This window comes from Vidua chalybeata, chromosome 13, assembly GCF_026979565.1.
Source record: "Vidua chalybeata isolate OUT-0048 chromosome 13, bVidCha1 merged haplotype, whole genome shotgun sequence".
Classification (NCBI taxonomy): domain Eukaryota; kingdom Metazoa; phylum Chordata; class Aves; order Passeriformes; family Viduidae; genus Vidua; species Vidua chalybeata.
In genome coordinates, this window is record NC_071542.1 from 15260404 (window position 1) to 15279347 (window position 18944).

General features: G+C 41.7%; 1 protein-coding gene across 2 annotated transcripts in view; it reads left to right on the forward strand.

Moving 5' to 3' along the window:
- The first annotated feature begins 1971 nt into the window (after positions 1–1971).
- MCTP2 (multiple C2 and transmembrane domain containing 2) overlaps positions 1972–18944 on the forward strand; it is a 99026-nt gene continuing 82053 nt past the window's right edge. Inside the window, exons 1-4 of one of the 2 annotated variants that reach the window (XM_053954700.1) lie at positions 1987–2364; positions 2404–2511; positions 7749–7811; positions 8915–9023. In XM_053954700.1, coding sequence (XP_053810675.1) covers positions 1987–2364; positions 2404–2511; positions 7749–7811; positions 8915–9023 — 658 coding nt within the window. Of the gene's footprint in view, positions 2512–7748; positions 7812–8914; positions 9024–18944 lie in introns of both variants that reach the window. The other variant, XM_053954699.1, reaches the window with a different exon arrangement.

The following is an 18944-nucleotide window of genomic DNA, read 5'->3' on the forward strand; positions in this document are numbered from 1 at the left end:
TGTTGCTGGCACGTGATGTAACGCTGCCAGGGAGGCTGTGGCTGCCTTGTCAAGATTTTCTGGAGACAGGGAAGGGCCTCAGTGAAAGCTCTCAGCTGGTGTGAGCAAATCCAGCCGTGTCTCGCGAGGTTGTGCAGGGCGTCAGGTGCTGCTCCAGCACAGGCATCCCTCCCTCCATCCCCAATCAAACTGGGTTGGCATTTATGGCTTTTCTCCTCCCTCTGTAAATCTGTTGTGCTTCAGCCTGAGTTCACTGAGAAATACAAAGGCATGGTGGGTCTTTCTCTGTGAAATCTTCCTCTGTGAGGATCAGAAAACTGTTTTTACATAGTGGTGCTGTAAAGGAAAAAAAAAAAAAAAAAACAAACAATTTCAGTTTGTCCATGTGCACTTTGATATTGTGGCTGTGTTAAGCTGATACATCTATACTAACACAAATTCCTGTTTAGGTAAATCCTGTTATTGCCTTGTGAATGCATGCAGTGCCATTAAGCTAATTCATTTATTGTGCTGAATATAATAATGCTGATATTCTTTATTTGCCAGTATAAATGGGGGAAGGAGGGGAGGATTGTACAGCTTTAGTTAGACAGCAATGCAGATAGAGAATTTTTTTGTAGATTCCTGAACACTCTGCAAGTGTGGTGAGGTTAGTCATAAAGTTATTTAAATAAGTTATTAAGTAACTGGTTATACAGCCTCATTCAAATTAATGAATGCAAGAGTAGATTTCTTTGAAAGCAGGCAGTAATTGCTCTGTGTGGATTAATCTAACAATTGTGTTTCTGTTGCCTGTCCTGGTGTTTTTCCAAGTAATCAGGAAAACAGTAGGAAGTAATTTTTTGTTGATTATGCAATAGTTAGAAGGTAAACGTGCTTGAGTTTAGGAACAGTCCTCATGTAGTTAATGGGTGTATATTTCTGAGGACATGGGTATGTACTATAACCTCTGTGCATGTGACTGTAAAGGAGTAATTCTGCAGGTCTCACCAGCTTTTACCTTATTGGGTTTTAATGATGATTTGACCACCTCTTTTCACAGAATAAGGATGATTGCTCAGCTGTTAACCACAGAAGAGTCTGTCTGTGAGGATATTCCTCTGCACAGAGCTGTCCCTCTTCCCTTACGATGCACACACAGTGAGTGATTTTATTTTAGCTCTTTTATTCCTGACCCTCCCAGTTGTGTAAATGCTCACTATGAATCAGCTCAAAGATGAGTCCACCAGTAGGTTTTCAGTAGTGATCCACCCGTCCATTTTTGTATGATTTTTCTCTCAATTGCCTGCTTTACAAGAAAAAATAATTCTGCAGTTTTCACTGACAGTGGGTTAATGTAAGGGAGTGTTTTGGGGTCCCAGTTGGGATTCCTCAAGTTCAGTGTCGTCTCTTCAGCCTCAGCTAATTAGTTTGTGGAGCTGTTTTACATATCTGCCAACAACACATCCTGTAAGAATCCATGTAGACTTGGAAATAGCCAGCAAAGCCCTACATGGCCTGGAAAAGTGGCAGCAGAAATGTCAGTGCCAGCTTTGCCAGCGTGTTTTGTGTGCTTGCGTTATCAGGATTTAACTCCCGTCAGTAAGCTTTGTACAGAAACAGTTTCAAATTGGATAAATCTCAAGTTTTCACAAATCAGGGCTTAACAGAAGAAGAAATATAATGTCCTCTCTTAGAAATAATGAAGTGGTGGGCAGACATTGCATTTTTGTGTAGGAATAAATACTTGCTCTGGCTGTTTTCCTCCTAAATAATCAAACCTACCCACCAGATTGTATTTGGAACACTTACTAATGTGACATGCTCTGTTTTAACTGTTCAGAGAAATGACTGAAAGTTTTAAGATGAGACAACATGAATCATAGTCTTGAGCGGCTGTTCACTTTTGTGATTGACTTGCCTCCTTCCTACGTTCCTTTTAGTCACCCTGGGAATCGCTGAAGCTGTTCTGTGCAGGAGGCATCGCTGAGATTCCCCCTTGCAGCAATGGACTTGGACAAACAATCCGTGTGGGGATCCCTGAAACAGAAGACCCGGCCGTTCCTGCAAAACCTGAGCGTGAGGAAGACGAAGAAGAGGTCTGGCAAAATGCTGGAGAGGAAGGGCCACTCCTTGGACCGCTGTCTCAGCGTGTCAGTGCCTGACATGCTGGAGGTGGAGACGCTTATGGAAGAAGAAGAAGAAGAAGAAACGACTTACTCGAGTGCTCAGGTGTTGTCGAGCTGCTCCCCCAAGAGCTTTTCCAGGTCTGTGGTGTCCCTGAAGAGCAGGAACGCTTCGGTGAAGGCAGCGGGAGAGGACTGGCTGTGGGCATCGCAGCAGAGGACACGGACGGAGGTGACAGTCACCCCCCCGGACACGCAAGCTGTGGGTGTTCACCTGGTGTCCTCACGAGGAGCTGAGGCTGTGGGCAGCCCCGTGTCCGAGGGGAAGAGGAAATCCAGCGAGGACCTCTTTGACCTGCTGCAGAGCTCCCGGCTGAGCGCTGCGCTGAGCGACGAGGGGACAGAGGTGGGTGCTCGAGCAGCAGTGAGGCTCAGTCGCTACCTCCTGTGGGCTCCTTGTGCTTCTCCTTAATTTTCTGGCTTATAAAGGGATGGAGGATCCAACCAAGGCCAGGTTGCACAGGGCTCTGAGCAGCCTGGTGTAGTGGGAGGTGTCCCTGCCCATGGCAGGGGGCTGGAATGAGGTGAGATTTAAGACCCTTTCCCACCTGAACCATTCTCTGAGAAGGGGGCTCTGTTCAAGGAATGAATGAACAATACAAGTAAGCCTAAACTTTACATGATATACACATTATTCAAGACTAATTCAGTTATCCTTCTTGTCAGTCTGGGGCTGCAAATAACACTGCTCCAATTTTTTGGTTCTTTTATTATTCTTCTGTTGTTTGTAATGATACTTCAGATTCTTCAGATTTGTTGGAATTGCTTGCTCAAGTCCAAAGTTGTTGCAGTTCTCTGAGCTCTGAATTGAGGTGCTGATACATTTGCTTTTGAGTTAATATAGTTACCAGGATTGCTATGTAGCACAATCAATTTGCCATCCACCCACTGAAGACTCTGATGAAGGCAATAGGTGAAAGAATGGCTGTGAGCAAGGTGAGCTCTGCCTGTACCTGGAATTAACCGAAACAAGCACATGATGGGGAACAGAACATGTAGCAATCTTCTCAGGACTGGCTTTTGTGGTGGTGATTTAAAGAGGTGAAAAACTAAAATGTTTTCTCTGCACTGCCTTGTCCCCCTTTCCTTCCCTCTGCTCTGTGGTCAGTATTTTTGTGTGGACATAATGTCCCAGGAGGATCAGAGACCAATATTGTCATGAAACGAATTCCTGCCTGGCTTGAGCAAATTGGGAATCCTGAGGAGCTCAATGATAACTTCATTATATAGACAGCAGGTGAAGATTGTGGTTGCAGGAAATACTTCAGGCAAAATTTGTTTTAGTTAGATTTTGTAGAAATACGTCTGCTCCTGTTGAGTTCTCTCTGGGAAGGTTACATTTTGACCTTTCTGAGGTCTTTTTCTCATTACCTGATTGCTGCAGTTGTGTGAGCTGCCTCTATAGTCATCCAAGATGCCAAAATGGGAACTGGGCGTTTTTGTTTCAAGTTCTCCCTTGGGAATGGGGATTTCACAGGTTAACTGTTTTTTAACTGCGTGTTCAAAAGGATGATTAGCATTGATGTGGGGAAAGTGGTCCTTTCTGATATAAACTGCTTGTTTTGCATCTCAGAGGCCTGTGTATTCCCACCAAATGGGTGTTGGCTCCCAGTCTGTTGTGATGTGAAGTGTCAGACTGGTAGTTACTGACCATCACTTGCGGTTTAGGGTTGCTAAATTGTTCACAAATTGGTTTCATCTTGCTGGAGTGTTCATTATTTTGAGGGGTACTTAAGAAAAGTGACTGAAATAGTATAGTGCTTTGTTTCTCTGCTCAAACGTTACTCACAAGTTGTAGCACATCACTCGGTATATGGTAAATATATGGGCTCTGGTGATTTTGGAAGTTTTTCCAGGTTGTTTTAACGATAGCAGCAGTTTTTTCCTGCTGTTGTATGCGTGAAACCCTAATTTAAAATCTACCTCAGCACAACGAAGTTAATAATAAGTCCTGCTTTGATTTCAGGCGAACTGAGTGTTCTAGGAGAATGAAGTACCTGTATAGTGATGAAATAGCTCAAGTCAAGTTTCATCCAGATGCACAGTCTGAGTCTGGCTTATTTTCTGCAGCACTTACATCTTTCCCTAAATGTGTATTTCTGTATTTGCTGGTGTGTGTAAATCATTTGGTATTTACTTGTATGGCAAATCATCTCTCTGTGTGAATATGCTTCCTTAGTGTAATCTGCTTCCATTGCAATTTACAAAGATCTTTTTCCTCAGGAATAAAAGGAGAGAGTGAAGCAAAGGAAAGTAGAAATGAATAAGGAGTACTGAGCAAATTTAATTATATTGAATCTGGTGAAAAACAAATTCAATATTGGAAGGTGGCCATGGCAGGGAGGGTGGAACTAAATGATGTGTAAGCTCCATTCCAGCCCAAGCCTCAATATTCTATGATTCTATGACAACTTCAATATTCAGCTTTGCATATAGTTAATTGAACAACTACGGGGCTTGTGCTGTGTGTGCCTTGGATGGCAATAGTTTGTTACAGAGGATTTTGGTCCCTGAATGCTGGGTGGGGTTCCTCTGAGGAGCACAAAGAGTTCGCATTGTTCTTGTGTGAGCATCGCTCCCTGCCCAGGGAGGTAAATCAGAAGGAAGGCAGATCCCTGGAACAAAACAAACTAAGAAAAGCAGAAATGTAGGTTGAGCTTCTTTCCCCCCGGAATTGCTTGTCACATGCCACCTACTCATTTCCTGGTTGACTTTGGCCACCCGCTACCGTGAGATCCTGCTGAGCCTCGCGGGTGAGATCAGCGTGTGCTTGTGGTTTTCTCACTTGTCTGAACTCCCCTGCAGAGCTGGGGGTGCTCAGCACAGCCCATCTTCACCAAGGCTCTGCCCACAGGCACCATTTTTCCAGTTGTTGAGAGGTTTGCTCTCTGTTCCCCATTGCACCCAGCTAGGCAAGGCTGAAGAATCAAGTGAAGTTGTGTTGAATCCCTGCGTGATTCAGGTTGTAAAAGGTTCCTGTAATGCCTTTTTTTTTTTTTTTTTTTTTTTTTTTTGCCATTGGGTTCTGTCCATAGCCACGTGTCATTGCTGAAGTGCTCTGATATCTCTTTATCTCCTTGCCAACACTTTGCAGTGAGTCACTGTCTTGGTTTAGGACAAATTTGGGCAACCCAAAGCCTTGTCCAGTTGCAGATGCACTCAGTGGTTTTGTATTTTGAATAATTCTACAGAAAACAAGAGGAGGCAGAGGTGGGAACGCTTGTCAAGAAGAACTTTCAATTCATGTATATTCATATATCTGCTCTTGCTTGATTTGCGTTCATGCAAATATATTTGGGGCTGTGACACCCCCCCCCCCCCCCGGTGTGGCCACTTTTGTTTAAAGTTGAGAGTGTCACTGCAGTTCGATAAAATCAAGGTTTCACGAGCATGTTTTCACCAAGACTTTTATCTATATTCAGTGATCTCACTGCAGTTAGCTACCTAGAATAACAGCAATTAATATTATGTGGAGCTAAAATTAAAACCCCAAGTTTTTCTATTTAAAATTATAATTGTTCAGTATTTGTGGATGTAATGGAAGTAAACAAAAAACAAAGACAAAATCATAATTTTGAGGGTAATTTTTTTTTATAAATGATATCAAGCTAGCCAAAGAAGTACTTTTAAAATTATTATAATTTCAATGCAGTTCTTTGATCCCGTGTTTTGCCGTATAAAACAAGCTGTAAAGAGAGACCATTACCAGTGCCAATGATGGTGCCTGAAGGAGATTCCTGTGAAGCCGGAGACTCTAAGAAACACTAAGTTCAATGCACATGAGTGAGATTTTATGCATACTAGTCAGAAAATTCAAAGTTAGGGTTCCCCTAGCAGCTGTAACTCAGCTCTGTTGTGTGAGAAAATTCTTCTGCTGCTCTTTATGATGATAATTTTCTCACTTTTAATGTGTTTTTGCAAGGTGGCCAAGTTATGATTACTGTGGGAACCATAAAGTCAGATTTTGTCTGTCGTGCAAGGGAAATCTTACTTGCAATGCTGGATTACTGTACTTCCTGATATGTAATATATGTATTTGCGGGAAGAGGAGGAAAAGAATTGCACAAAAGGTATTTATGTTTATTTCAGCATGTCAGCCCAGCTAAGATTTATGTACTTTGGTGCAGGAGCTGGTTGACTTTTAAATGTTTCTGTAGTGCTGCACACAATGCTGCTGTCATCTGAGAGGTTTGGATGTTGCCACGCTTTCACATGAGGATCGAATTCCCCCTTGTGTGCATTTCTGCAGACCGAGCTTACCCTTAGCATAAATCTTTGTGTTTGAATGGGCTGAGATTGCCCTGCATCAGACCTGAAGAGTTTCCCAGGCACGTTGGTCCTCTTCAGCTGAAATGATGGTCATGGGCTCTTGGAGCAGCCACGGGAGCATCAGAGGCGTCCTGGCTGATGAATCACTTCAGACAGACTCGATGCTGGGCCACTGTAGCCTCAAGGTTTTGGATGAGTCAGTGTTTAGGAAGAAATATTTGACTTCCTCTACCGTAGATTAAAAATCCTTTGGATCTTCCAGTTACTGCAGGAAGGTGGGGGAAGTACATGTTTCTTGTATTTTTTTTTTCTCTTTTGCCATGGTTTAACCCACCAGGCAGCTAAATATGACACAACTTCTCTCTTACCCCTTGCTCAGCGGGAACCATCATATGCAGGAGAGAACTGGGGGTAAAGGGTAAAATTTATGGGTTGAGCTAAAGACAGGAAAGGACAGAAAAGGAAGAGGTAGTTATTTTGATAATATTTTATGTATTATAATGTAGAGATATTATAACACAAAAGTATAACAATTAATTATATTAATTATATATGTTGTCTAATATTTAAAAAGAATTAATATTTTTATAGAAATGATACAACAGTTAAAATATTCAAAACAAGTGAGCACAGTGCAATTGTTTATCACCTGCTGACTGATATCCAGCCAGTTCCTCAGCAGAGAGACAGTACTTGTCCAGCAACAACTGAAAACATCAGTGTGTTATCAGCATTCTTCTCACCCTAAATCCAAAACACAACACTGTGCCAGCTACTAGGAGGAAAATTAACTCATCCAAAGCAAGGACACCTTTCCCTTTGACAATTTCTTTTTATCTTTACCCCTGAGTGATTTTTTTTTTAAACTCAAACCAAACAAAAAAACACTACACAAACAACAGAAAAAAATCCCTAACACCAAACCAAGTTAAAAAACTATTAAAAAAAACCTTTAAATGGAACTTGCTTTTTGTGTGGTGAAGGAGAAGTTGTGGTCAAGTGAGGCTGCCAGACACAACAACCTTCAGACATCAGAAGAGTTTGTGATAAGAACCTTCAGCACCCAGTGCTGGGGAGGAGAAAAAGAAATTTATTCCTAGCTGGAAGCAGGCACTTATTTTTTCTGGATTAAACTCAAGAGACTAAGAGCAGTTGCTGTAAAACAGGAAAAAGAAATACATATTTAAATTATCTATGTGCATAAGTAAGATCATTTCATTCATTACATGTATGTATGAGTAATTTCTTGACTGATCCTAGGAGCATTTTCTTTCCTGTATTGTTGTCTAATTCATTGTATCTTTTGTTTTGTAGTACCCCTGTGGAGAAATGGATTTTGATTCTTCCCTATCATCTCAAAACTTCGATGACCAAATGGTAAGTCCTGTCATTTTGAAGCTTGATCAGAAACACAATTTATTTTAGATTTAGGTTCTTTCCTGCTTACAAATTCAAAACCTCATCAGGTGAAGAAGCCATCTAGAGATTTGCCCAGTGTGTTGTTTTTTTTTTTTTTTTTTTGCAGGGGGTGTTTCAGTTTGTGGCGGATTTGTTTACTTAGTGGTGGGTTTGTGTTTTTGTTGTTTGTGTTTTTAGTAGTTCAAAGTGGTTGCTATTATTTTGAATAGATCCAAACACTCTGGATTTTTTGAAGTACTCTATAATATCTATATTGTACTGGTAACTGATGAGAGCAGCAGCATAAATACTCAAATAAGAGTGCAGGAACAAACTGGATTAAAGTAAATACAAGTAACACAGCTGTAAGCAAAATCAGTTTTAGGGCAGTGTGAACAGGCACTGGCAGTTCCGACATGTTAGTCTCATGTAAAACATGTTTGCTTTGTGGATGAACTTCTCTACCTTTGCCCTCTGATAACCTCAGAAGTGCTGTCCAGAGCTGTTTTTACTGAGTGTTCCGGCTGGAGGATGATGCTGAGCTGTGGCAGCACCTCTGATGAGCAAGAATCCTCTCGAGTTTGCTTCTGCTAAAGCTCACAACCAGCACTGCCTGCCACTGGCCTTTCCTCTTTTGGAGCTGCACAAAGAAATGCTGTGCTCTCCTCTCAGCAGCTGTGTGAAATGTGTTCTTCCTCCTGAGGTTGTCAGGTGGATACAAAAGACTTTCGGGGTCTCTTCCAACTTGAGAAATGCTATGAATGCACAAGAAACAGCTCAGAAAAAAATGTGCTGATAGGATTTGGAAAACCAGTGGATGCATTTGTGATTGCTATATCACCATTCATTTTCAGGTAAAACCCTTGCTTTGTTGAACATACTTGATGCTGACACATAGCTACTTGCATAGTGAAGTAAAGCCTGGGAAAGAAATATTTTTTTTCTTTTTCCTCTTTTTTTTTTCTCCTTTCTGTAAAAGATTGCCCTAGGGAAAGAGCAGAACTTCGTCTCTGCAGCAGCACACCTGCCTCATTTATGATCTGCTTCAAGAGGTGTGTGACTGATTCCTTTGCTCTCCTTAGGCTCTGGAGGAAGCCAACGACTGCCTGAGTGACCTGCCCAGCCCCTTTGCCTACCTGCTGACCATCCACCTGAAGGAGGGCCGGAACCTGGTTATCAGGGATCGCTGTGGTGAGCCCCACCTTCCTCTGCCTTCCTGCAGAATTCACACACTTTATCACTTTATTCACTCCTTTATCACTGATCTCAGTTTGGCAGCAAGCTGGCTGCTTATCTGCAGTGCAACAAGTCACGGGCTTCTGTCTCTCCTGTGGGTCAGAGCTCTCAGGGTTTGGTTTATCCACCCTGGATACACAGGGGAGGGAGCTGCCCTCTGCTTGCTGCTCCTCCTGTGCAGCTGCAAAGCTCCTTCTTGGCTGCCCTTGGCACCTGTACCCATTCAGGAACTGCAAGGAATTCTATTTGAGCTTAAAAAAAAAACAAAACAAAACAAAACAAAGAATAATTGGAGGTTAATTAAATGATGGAGCTACTCTTAGGAGTGCTTTTGGGATTATCTGCAAAGATGTTAATACAAGGGGGAAACTTGAGCAGGGCTGTAAGCCAGCAATCCTGTCTAACCTGGGATGTGGCTGAACAATGACAGCATCCTAAAAACCCAAAACCCACCCCCAGATGATGTATCAAATAAATTGTAAAATATTTGGGGAATTCTGGGTAAAAAAAGTGTGAAAATGCCTTAACTTGGCTTTTCTTCAGGATGTTGAAAGAGGGAGAAATGCTTATAAGCATCCAGTCACTTGCTGTGGAGGGAAGAGCTGTCCTGCCAGAGGCTCTGTGCAGGCTGTAGGACTCTGAGGCAGCAGGTGTGTCAGGACCTTTGATCTGAACCTGTCAAAGAGCTCTTCCATACGTCCAGTCTTGATTTCATATTTTTTCCCTGCATGTGGAAACAGTTCTGGTAGTTTTGTCTTGCAAAACGTCTGAGCAGCTTCTTTTGAGGTGAAGCCATGGGGTTTATTCATTTGGTTTTAAACAAAATAAGCTTGCACAGCCTAAAGGCCTGTGAAGGTTTGCACCTGGAGGGACCTGTCTGATTTAGGTTCTCCCATGAGGTGCTGTTGGGATTTCTGTTGTCTGGTATGTCAGTTAACTTTTTCCATGCTGGTTTTTCATGGCTTCACAAAATAGTAACTTCTGGTTGTTTTCCTTACCAGTTTTTGGAAGGAGTGAAGCAGTACTTAGATTAAGATCTTTACTGGTTATAAAAAGCCTGTATTTCCTAACAGTGTAGCAGTTGATCAGATTTTACTAGCAGACTGCACAAGCCAGGACACATCCAACTGCTCCTATGAAAAAGATGCTAGAAATGAGCAATTCCAGCAAAGTAGTATTTCTAGAGAAGACAGAGCATACTTTGCTCTAGGCTGTGTTTTGTTGTGTAAGAAAGCAAATGCTTGTCTTAGTGAAGCAGGGGACAGCACAGTGAAACAACATAAGGGGGAAAAATCCCTTTTGATGAGTCTCTGTTGCTTTGTGGCAAATGACCTCTCATCTAGTAAACTGAGTATGTGAGGTGATGCTTCCTTCAGTAAAACTGCTGCTTTTTATTGCACAGGCAGCAGGAGGGGAGGAAACAGTGCCTTAATGATTATTCATCAGTCACCACACTGCTGCAGTGGTGGCTCCTTAAAAAAAAAAAAGCCCACTGTGGATGCCCATGGTTACAGGCCTCTGCTGTCACTCTGGTTATGTGACATCTTTGTGTGATGCTGGGGCTTCACCTACAGCCACTGGGCTTTCTCAACGTGCCTTTGAAAGTGGGAGGTTGTCAGCTCTGCTCATCTCTTCAGTGTGAGAAAGCCCCAGAGATAACTTGTGGGATGGGAGTGTGAGATTTCCCTCCTCTCCCCCTACCCTCGTGCTGGTTAGAGCTGCTGTGCTGGGGTGTATCAGTGTGCTCTGAATAATTTGAATTTAGCACAATATTCACATAGACTGAGTGGAGAGTTTATGCCTCAGCATCTTTAGCCTAAATAAAGTTTATCATAAGTCTTGCAATTTTCCTCAATTTTAATTTTCATTTATTATGCAATCAGCGATTTATCTGGGGAAAAAAGTCTCAAAGCAGTCATCAAACCCATCAGGTTACATTTTTTGAAGGAGTTTCTCTATCTCCATAAAGAAAATGGTATTTAAGTGTGATGTCCTGCCTTCTTCTCATGTTTGCACTTTTCCCCTTAATTTTATTTTCCAACAGTTTAAATAGCTCAGGCTTAGGGGCTGCAGTGTGGGTGGGTGATGCCCTCTCCTGGCAGCTGAGTAAAGTCTCTTGTACTCATGTTCAGTCTGTTTCTGCCTCTGTTTTGTCCCAGTGTAAGAAGTATTTATCTGTGTGTACATGTAAAAATAAATCTAAGCTGTGTGACCAAGGAGAAATATTTCTGACATTGGAAACAGCTATTGCTTAAAACCATCCTGGCACTACTCATTAAATTCACAGGTTTCTCCCTGAATTTAGTCAATTTATGCTTAATAGTTATTAATTAGGAAATAATTATGCTTGGCCAAGTAAAGGTGAGCAGGAGTTCTACTTAGCACTGCAGACTTTACTTTTTTTTCCAACTTTACCAGTGTTTTTTTCTGACTCTTTGCCTCACTATGTACTGCTCTTTCCAGGATATGTTCCCTTTGATGTGATAGAAATTCCTCCTTCACTTTACCAGATTTTAATTACATTTTTTTTCCTCTTCATAATACTAATCCTGTTAACATCTGCTCTTTCCTATTTTTCCTTCACTTTTTACTTCTTGCATTGCTTTTTATCTGTCTCTTGTGTCTCTCCAGTCCCTGACTTTCTGCAGCTCCTCTCCTTGTACTGCTGTCTTTAGAGAGGGTGCATCAGCCCAGGAGACTGGTTCAGAGATGCATGTGCTTCCTCTAAATTGCACAACAATATAGAAAAGACAAATAAATTAGACTTCCAGTGTTTTCTTCTCCTCTTTTATCTATTTTTTGAAGGGTAAGTGAAAGAAAAAGCCTCTGTACAGCAACACCCAACATTTGTGCCCCAGCCAAGGAATCCAAGCGCTGCTAGAGCAGGATCTTAGCTCTGGTGGAAAGTAGAGAAGCTCCAAAAACTCCTTTCTTGGGTTAAAATCAGTGTCCTGTCTCGGGATGCAGCCTGAGAGAGGTGTTACCTGTTGGTCATCAGCTTGCTTAGAGTCTGATTTACTTGCTTACAGTCTCACCCAGTCACACAGCAGAAACTGCCTTAGCAGATGGTAAATTTGGCATGTTACCTGTGTGCCCCTTTGGGGCCAAGGTCAGGCAGTGCATGGGTCCTACATTTATTCTTCTTGTAGAGGATGAGCCAAACATTGAAGGTTATGTATGTGTGTACATACACTGCACCAGAAGTTGGATTTTTAATGTATTTTTTATGGTATTATTCTTACTAGATGTGTTTCACTGATGGCAAGGCGTTTGCATTTGTGTAGTTTTAATAGTGTAGGTAGTAAGAAAGCAGAAATATATATTTTTTTTAATTAAAAATCTGTGGAGCACTGGAGCAGCTTGGCAGAACAGAGAGATGATTATTCTGTATCCCACTTGGTGTTAAAAAAAAAAAAAATCACTGATGCTCTGAGTGTTGGCATCTTGTGGCGCCCTTAGTGGTTTTAGGGCCTTGTTGACCCTTGTTTTGTGAAGCCCAACTTTGTGCCTTGACCTGGGAAAGGCTGGAGCCCATTTCCACCTGCTGGTTCACCTTCACAGGCCAGGCTGATGCCTTGTGGTTGTTTGGGTCAACCTGAAGAAATCTCAAAGTCAAAAAATCTTTCCCCTGCTCCCCTTTGGCTCTGGGGTGCTGTGGCTGTGCAGGTTGCTCCTGGTCGGGTCACCCTTCCAGAGCAGTGAACAAAACTGTGAGGAAGGGCTGCCTTCTTTCAGGTGGCAAACCCAGCTCTGCTGCTGTAAGAATAAACAGAAACTGGGTTTTGACCTTGCTGATCCCAGTGGGTTTTGCCAACTCAGGGTATTTTATCACTCTGTGATTCCCTGCCTGGGTCCGTGCTGATACCACAGTGCCAGAGGAAGGGATGTGTGTGTGCTCTGCTGGGTATTTGTCAGCTTAGAGCAAGTAATTGTTTGGAAAGCAAATGCTCAGAGCAATTAGGCTGAATTGCTCTCTGCAAACACGCTGATTAATTTAGACTTTCTCTGTTTTCAGGGTATCTGCAATTAGATCATTAGGCTTTCAGATTTATTAATTATTGCCATGTATTAGGCAACTTCTCACACTTCTTTTTGAAAGGCATAATCATGGCTAATTTACAAATGCTGAGAGTTTGGATGGTGCTGAGCCCTCGTTTGGATGTTTTCTGGATGCTGTGTGGCTGTGTGAACGAGGGCTTGTGCTGAGAGAGTCTGTCTGTGCCAAGCCCAGTTTCTGGAAGTGCAGAGTGTGTGCCTGAAACTTTGCCCTTGGGCACAGTGATCCCTGTGAGCATCCTGCCTGCACTGGTGTGGGAAAGGAATGCACTGAGACAGGAACCTCAGAAAAACAGGAGGAGTTCAAACAAAAGCAATTTATGTATCTGGAGGAGTTCAAACAAAAGCAGTTTCTATGTCTTCCCATCCTGGTAATGTTAGGAAATGTTGGAATGATAGCATTGGAAGAGAATTTTTGGGCCCAGAGAACACCCTGTGACTCTTCTTCTGTCAGAACTGTAGTTCAAAAAACAGGTTTCTTAAACTGTTCTAGCTCCATCAGTTGTCAGAGCTGAGTCTTGGGGGGCACCTGCCTACATTAACAGCTCACACTGCATCTTTCTGGGACCTTGTAAGAAGATTTTATTTGGGTGAAGACTCAGAATACAAGAAACAATGCTGAGTTGGAGTTGTTTAGCATGCAGAAGAGAAAGCTCCAGGGAGATCTTGGAGCCTCTGCCAGTGCTTAAAGCAGTGTTCAGTTGGACTCATTCTTACCAAAGGCAATGTCACATGTCCCTAATGTATGTCACATGGCATTTTGGTAGGTTTTTCTCAGTTCCTTTGCTTTTTTTTTTTTTTTTTTTTTTTTTAATTTTTTTTTTTGCTGTTTCTGAAGTGTCTTGAATAGAAATTGCTATATCTGCATCTTTCATTCTAAGTTCTGGCAATTTTTTCTGTTTGCATACTTTCTTCACACTTCTCTGGTCTTTTTGGTTTATTGAGTTTTTTGTGGTGTTTTTTTTAAGTTTGTGTGTATTTTTTTCCTTTTTGTTTGGTTTTATTTTCCCTTGGAACCTATTGGGACTGCTTGTTTCCAAGCAATGTTTCATTTCCATCTGGCCATGTAAAACTATCTGGGGACAAAACTTTCCAAAATCACCTGAATTTCCTGCCAGCAGAATACTTTTTTTTCTGATTTCCCCTTTAAGCCTTGATCTCGGCTGTTTTGCTGCAAGGATGTAGTGGTTTTCCACTTAAAAAGAAAAATGTGTGTTCTATTTTAGAATGTCTTTTACTCCTTGTCGTAAATAACTCCAGTAATTCTATTTCTAGGAAGATTTTCAGATATTTATTCTTTACATGCCTATAAAATAAATCCTTAATTTCCTTCTTCAGATTAAAATTTAGTTTTTTGACCAAAGCTTAAGATGGTCTATGTTATATTTCACACTGCTCTTTGATTTTTTTCAACATTTTAAGGCAATTTGGTGGTCATTTTTATTTATTTATTTATGGAATGAGACTTGTTTCATATGCTACATTTCCAGTAAGTTTGCTCCCATAAAACAGTGTGTGGCTTGAATTTATATTGGGTCTTCTGGGTTTGTTGGGTTATTTTTTCCCTCATTCTGAAGCAGTGGGTGTGATCCACCTCTCGGTAGCTGCTAGAGGGCAGCAGTATCCATTTAAAAACACCTTTAACAGTTTAGTTTCTTGGGCTACTAAACCCTCTCCTGCTGCTCTGTCCCAAAAACTTTTTGCTTACTGAAGCTTTCTCAGGTTTTAGGTGATGTCTGCTCTGCCTGCATTCATTGCTTTTTAGTGTTAGTGGAAGGAAATAGAAATGAAATTGGTATTATGCAAAGGAATTCCAGGGAGCATCGCTGTCAAGATGAATGTTCTTTCTCTCATGGGGGAAGAGGCCTAGCTGATGGAATGATTTTTTTTTTTAGAGGTCAACTTTCCTTTTTACTCTTTATTTGGTTTGCTTTAGGCTGAGAAGTAGATTATGTTGGGGTTTTATATATATTTTGTCTGTATATTTTAGTGTGTGGGAACCTGCTTGTTTCACTGCACAATATACAAATGAACCTCAAAGCACCTTGCTTTTCCCACCAGAGAGATATTTTTTGGGGGCAAAGTTCTCAACTGGCTTTAACAATAATCCATTCCCCTGTTGATACTGCTACAGCTGATGTGAGTGAGACCTTGCTTTCAGAAGAGCCTGCATGCATGTGCTTAAAAGTTGTTGATTCAGTTGCCTTTACTAGGAAATGAATGCTAAAAAGCCTGCTTTTTTTTTTTTTTTAATTGGTCTGGCTTTTTCAGAAAATTATCCATTTCTGTCACAGTTAAAAGAAGATTATAAACAAAAAAACCTTTTTTTAGACTCGTTCATTTCTAACATCACCAGGCTCTTTTCAAAAAAAGTTATGTTTTTCTGCCTAGATTGTAGATTGTCTCTTATAAATAGCTTTTAATAGACCCAGACGTCTTTCTGAGCTTGAATCCAGAAGGCTTCAAGCCCTGAATTCAAATGCAGTCAGTAATTTGCAGTCTGTGCTGTTCATCCCATCAGGAGAGGCTGGCCCACCTGCCTTATTTCTCATTCCCTGTCAACTATTTTGGTCACCTGGATGCAATCTGGGGTGTCTTACAGGAAACCAGAACCAGACCACAGTGAGCAGAGAGCTACGTCAGCTTCTTGGGACGCACCTGGGGCGGGCCCTGGGGGCCGTGGTGCCACGTCCATCCCGACATTCCTCCACCAGCCACCCAGCTTCACCCCAGTGACCACCACCAACCCCCAGGTGCCCTGTGTCCCCCCACCCAGGTGACAATCCAGCTGCAGGGTGGCACGGAGCTGCCATCCCGCCGTTGGTGTGCCGCCCCGTCCCTCGCCTGCCTAGTTGAGATGTCACCCCCGTGACAGCCCGACAGGCGAGCGCCGGAGGAGCCCCCCTGCCCCGCCACAATTATTTTCCCTCACAATTAACACCGGTGCTAACTTGACACCTTTCCCTTGTTTGGCTTTTGTAAGCCGCCGTCCCCCCTCTCTCTCGCCCTTAATTCGCCGCATTAATATTTTCCGCGGCGCGGGTGCCGCCGCTCACCCGTGAAGCCGCTGGAACATTATGGAGCTGTCAAGATAGCGAGGGATTACCCAGGCTGCCTTGCTGGAGTAAGTGACACCACTGAGGCCCCGCTTTGAGATGTTTATTTTGAGAGTAAGCTGACAAGCATGAAGGCCTGATCCCACAGTGGCAATCTTATTTAATTAAAGGCCTCTTTTTATTGTAGCTTCCCCCCCCACACACTTTTTTTTTTAAATGTACAATATATACTTTTACGTAAACAAAATATATTTTCCTATTATATATATTAATTATATATATATTCTTTTTATATGTATTCTTTTTGCATGTATTCCTTTTCTATACATATGTTTCTATATATAAATATGTGTAAATATAAAGGAAGAGTTTATTAAAAATAAATATGTAAGAATGATCGCTAAAGCCTGGCTCATATGAGCAGTGCTGGGCAGCCCTTCCCTCCCCCTTCCCTTTTATTTTCCTTTACTGTATAACAACCTGGAAAGCTTTTCAGAGCAATAATGCAATTGGGAGGCTTACTTAGCTATAGTCTTCTTGCTTCCCATCCTCAGAGAAAGGGCTTGGAATTTTCTGCTTGTTGGTATAGAACTTGCTGGCTGTTTGCTTTTATTTTGTATCTCCTATTTTTCTCCTCTCTTTTCAGGTTTTGTCCTTTTTCATGGGTTTTCTGTGCCAAAAGCAGATGAGTTATGGCCATAAACCACCTGCCTCCATCGTTTCTTCATGCTTTCATTTCATCACTTGCTTTCCTTGTCTTGGCCAGTTGCTATTTCATGCACAGGATAGATTGTGGATATTATTATTATTCTTACTTTTAATTATGCAGCTTTGTCCAGCTCACCCAGTAAATAAAAGTTAGGGGATTTTTTGCCTTTTTTTTGGTCTTTTTAAATCTTTTTGAAGTGACACCAAAGAGCTCAGTGCTGTTATTTCTTAATTCTGCATCTTCTGAGGACTGCTGCCCCCCTACACTGTGGGGCTGTGATCTATCTGTGTGTTCCCACTCCTGGACATTGTGCTGGTTTTAAGCTGGATGCTTTGTATAAGAGTATAATCATAGTTCTGAGAAATTTTTAGGGAAAGGTCTAGTCCTAACCCACTGGGAACAATGAGAAGCTGCCCTCTGACTTTCCTGGCTTTGGATCAGGCCCTTAGTATTAGTCTCTCTTGGTGGAGAAGAAAAAGAAAATTCTATTTAAGAACTCCGCAGTTTTTTTTTTTTTAACAACCAAAAAAAGTGATTTTTTTCAACAATTATTATTCAGAAAAAGGATCAGCTGCAGACAGTATTTGAAACCCAACTGATATTTTCCTTCTGTGAATGAAACACACTTTATGTGCAGAATGGACTAGGTTCTACAACTCTTCCCTTTTGAAATTAAAGCAGAATAAAAACTTCCTACAATTCTTAGAAATATGTCTGTCTCCCAGGAGCACAATTCTTTACAGTGCTTACACAAATAGCTGCTTACACATAATTGTTTTTTCTTGAGTTTAAGTCTGTCTTCACATAACACTGATGAGAGCTTTGGATGTTTAAATATGGATTTTTTGCATCCTCACAGGTGTACAAATCATTGGCAAGACTGAGTATTGCTGCTAGGCTGGGTTATCCTGGATTGCCATGTCTTTGTCGGGCCGGGTTCAGATTATTTCTGACTCTGAAGTCTGCTGTAGAAATCTGTCCTTTCCTTTCCCCTTGCTGCAGGCTGGGGGGCAGCCAGGACCATCACCTTAGCTGTTACCCTTCTAATGAAATCGAACTGTTACGAGGGAAGTATAATTCCAACTATCACGTACAATGCAGAAAATACTGGGTATGACAGGTGAATGGCACCTAGGCTCAGTTAATTGTAGATCCTGCTACATCTCAGTTTGATTTTTCCCCTTTATTTTCAGCCTGTGAGGATTTTTTTTTTTTTTTTGCAAAGTCTGTATGAATAACTAAATCAACCATAATCTAGTTAAATCCTCCCTGTGCCTTGTTCCCCCTCTTACCCGGTGTCCTGCACGGTGGTTGGTGCTAGTGCAGATGCCATCAGTTTAATAACAATAATAAAAAGTTGATTCCCTCTTCTGTTTTCCTTTGACAGATGCAAGTCTTTCTATTGCTGCCGAGTGGCACGAGCCTCGCGCTCTGTCCATGGACATCTGCTCCATAAAAACAGGGGACATTATTGCCATGGCAAATTGTGCCACTTGGATTAAAAAACATGTTACCTGGATGATGCATGTTTTTACAGAGTCTGTTCTCTGCATGGCTTTTATCCTGAGCTGATGAATATCGTTGCTGTTTTTTCACTGAAACCTCAAATTGGGTTTTAAGTAAATTGGCAAAGTGACACCAGTGATGAAATCCTGACGGGTATTTTAGCTATTGTTACTGGTTTCCTTGGAGCTCCTATCCCAGTTACGATGCTTTGGAGTTTGGGTCCTTTGAATACATTCCTAGTCTCAGGATCACATTTTCTCTTTTCCACGGTGTCATTAGTTGGCCTGTAAATAGTGCTTCAGTGCTGCTTCTATTTGCTCTTTTACCAAATTAAAATTTTAACAGAGTTAAACAGCAATTAATGTTCTTAAGAATAAAACAACAGAGATCAAGCAAACAGTGAAGATATTTTTGTTGCCTGCTTGCGGGCAACTTTCTGGTTCTGTCTGTAGATTTCCTGTATGAATGAGCAGTTTTTACATAGGAAATTAAGTATATACATGTATCTGTAAAATAGGTAATTACCATTAACTGTTTTTAGTTATTTTA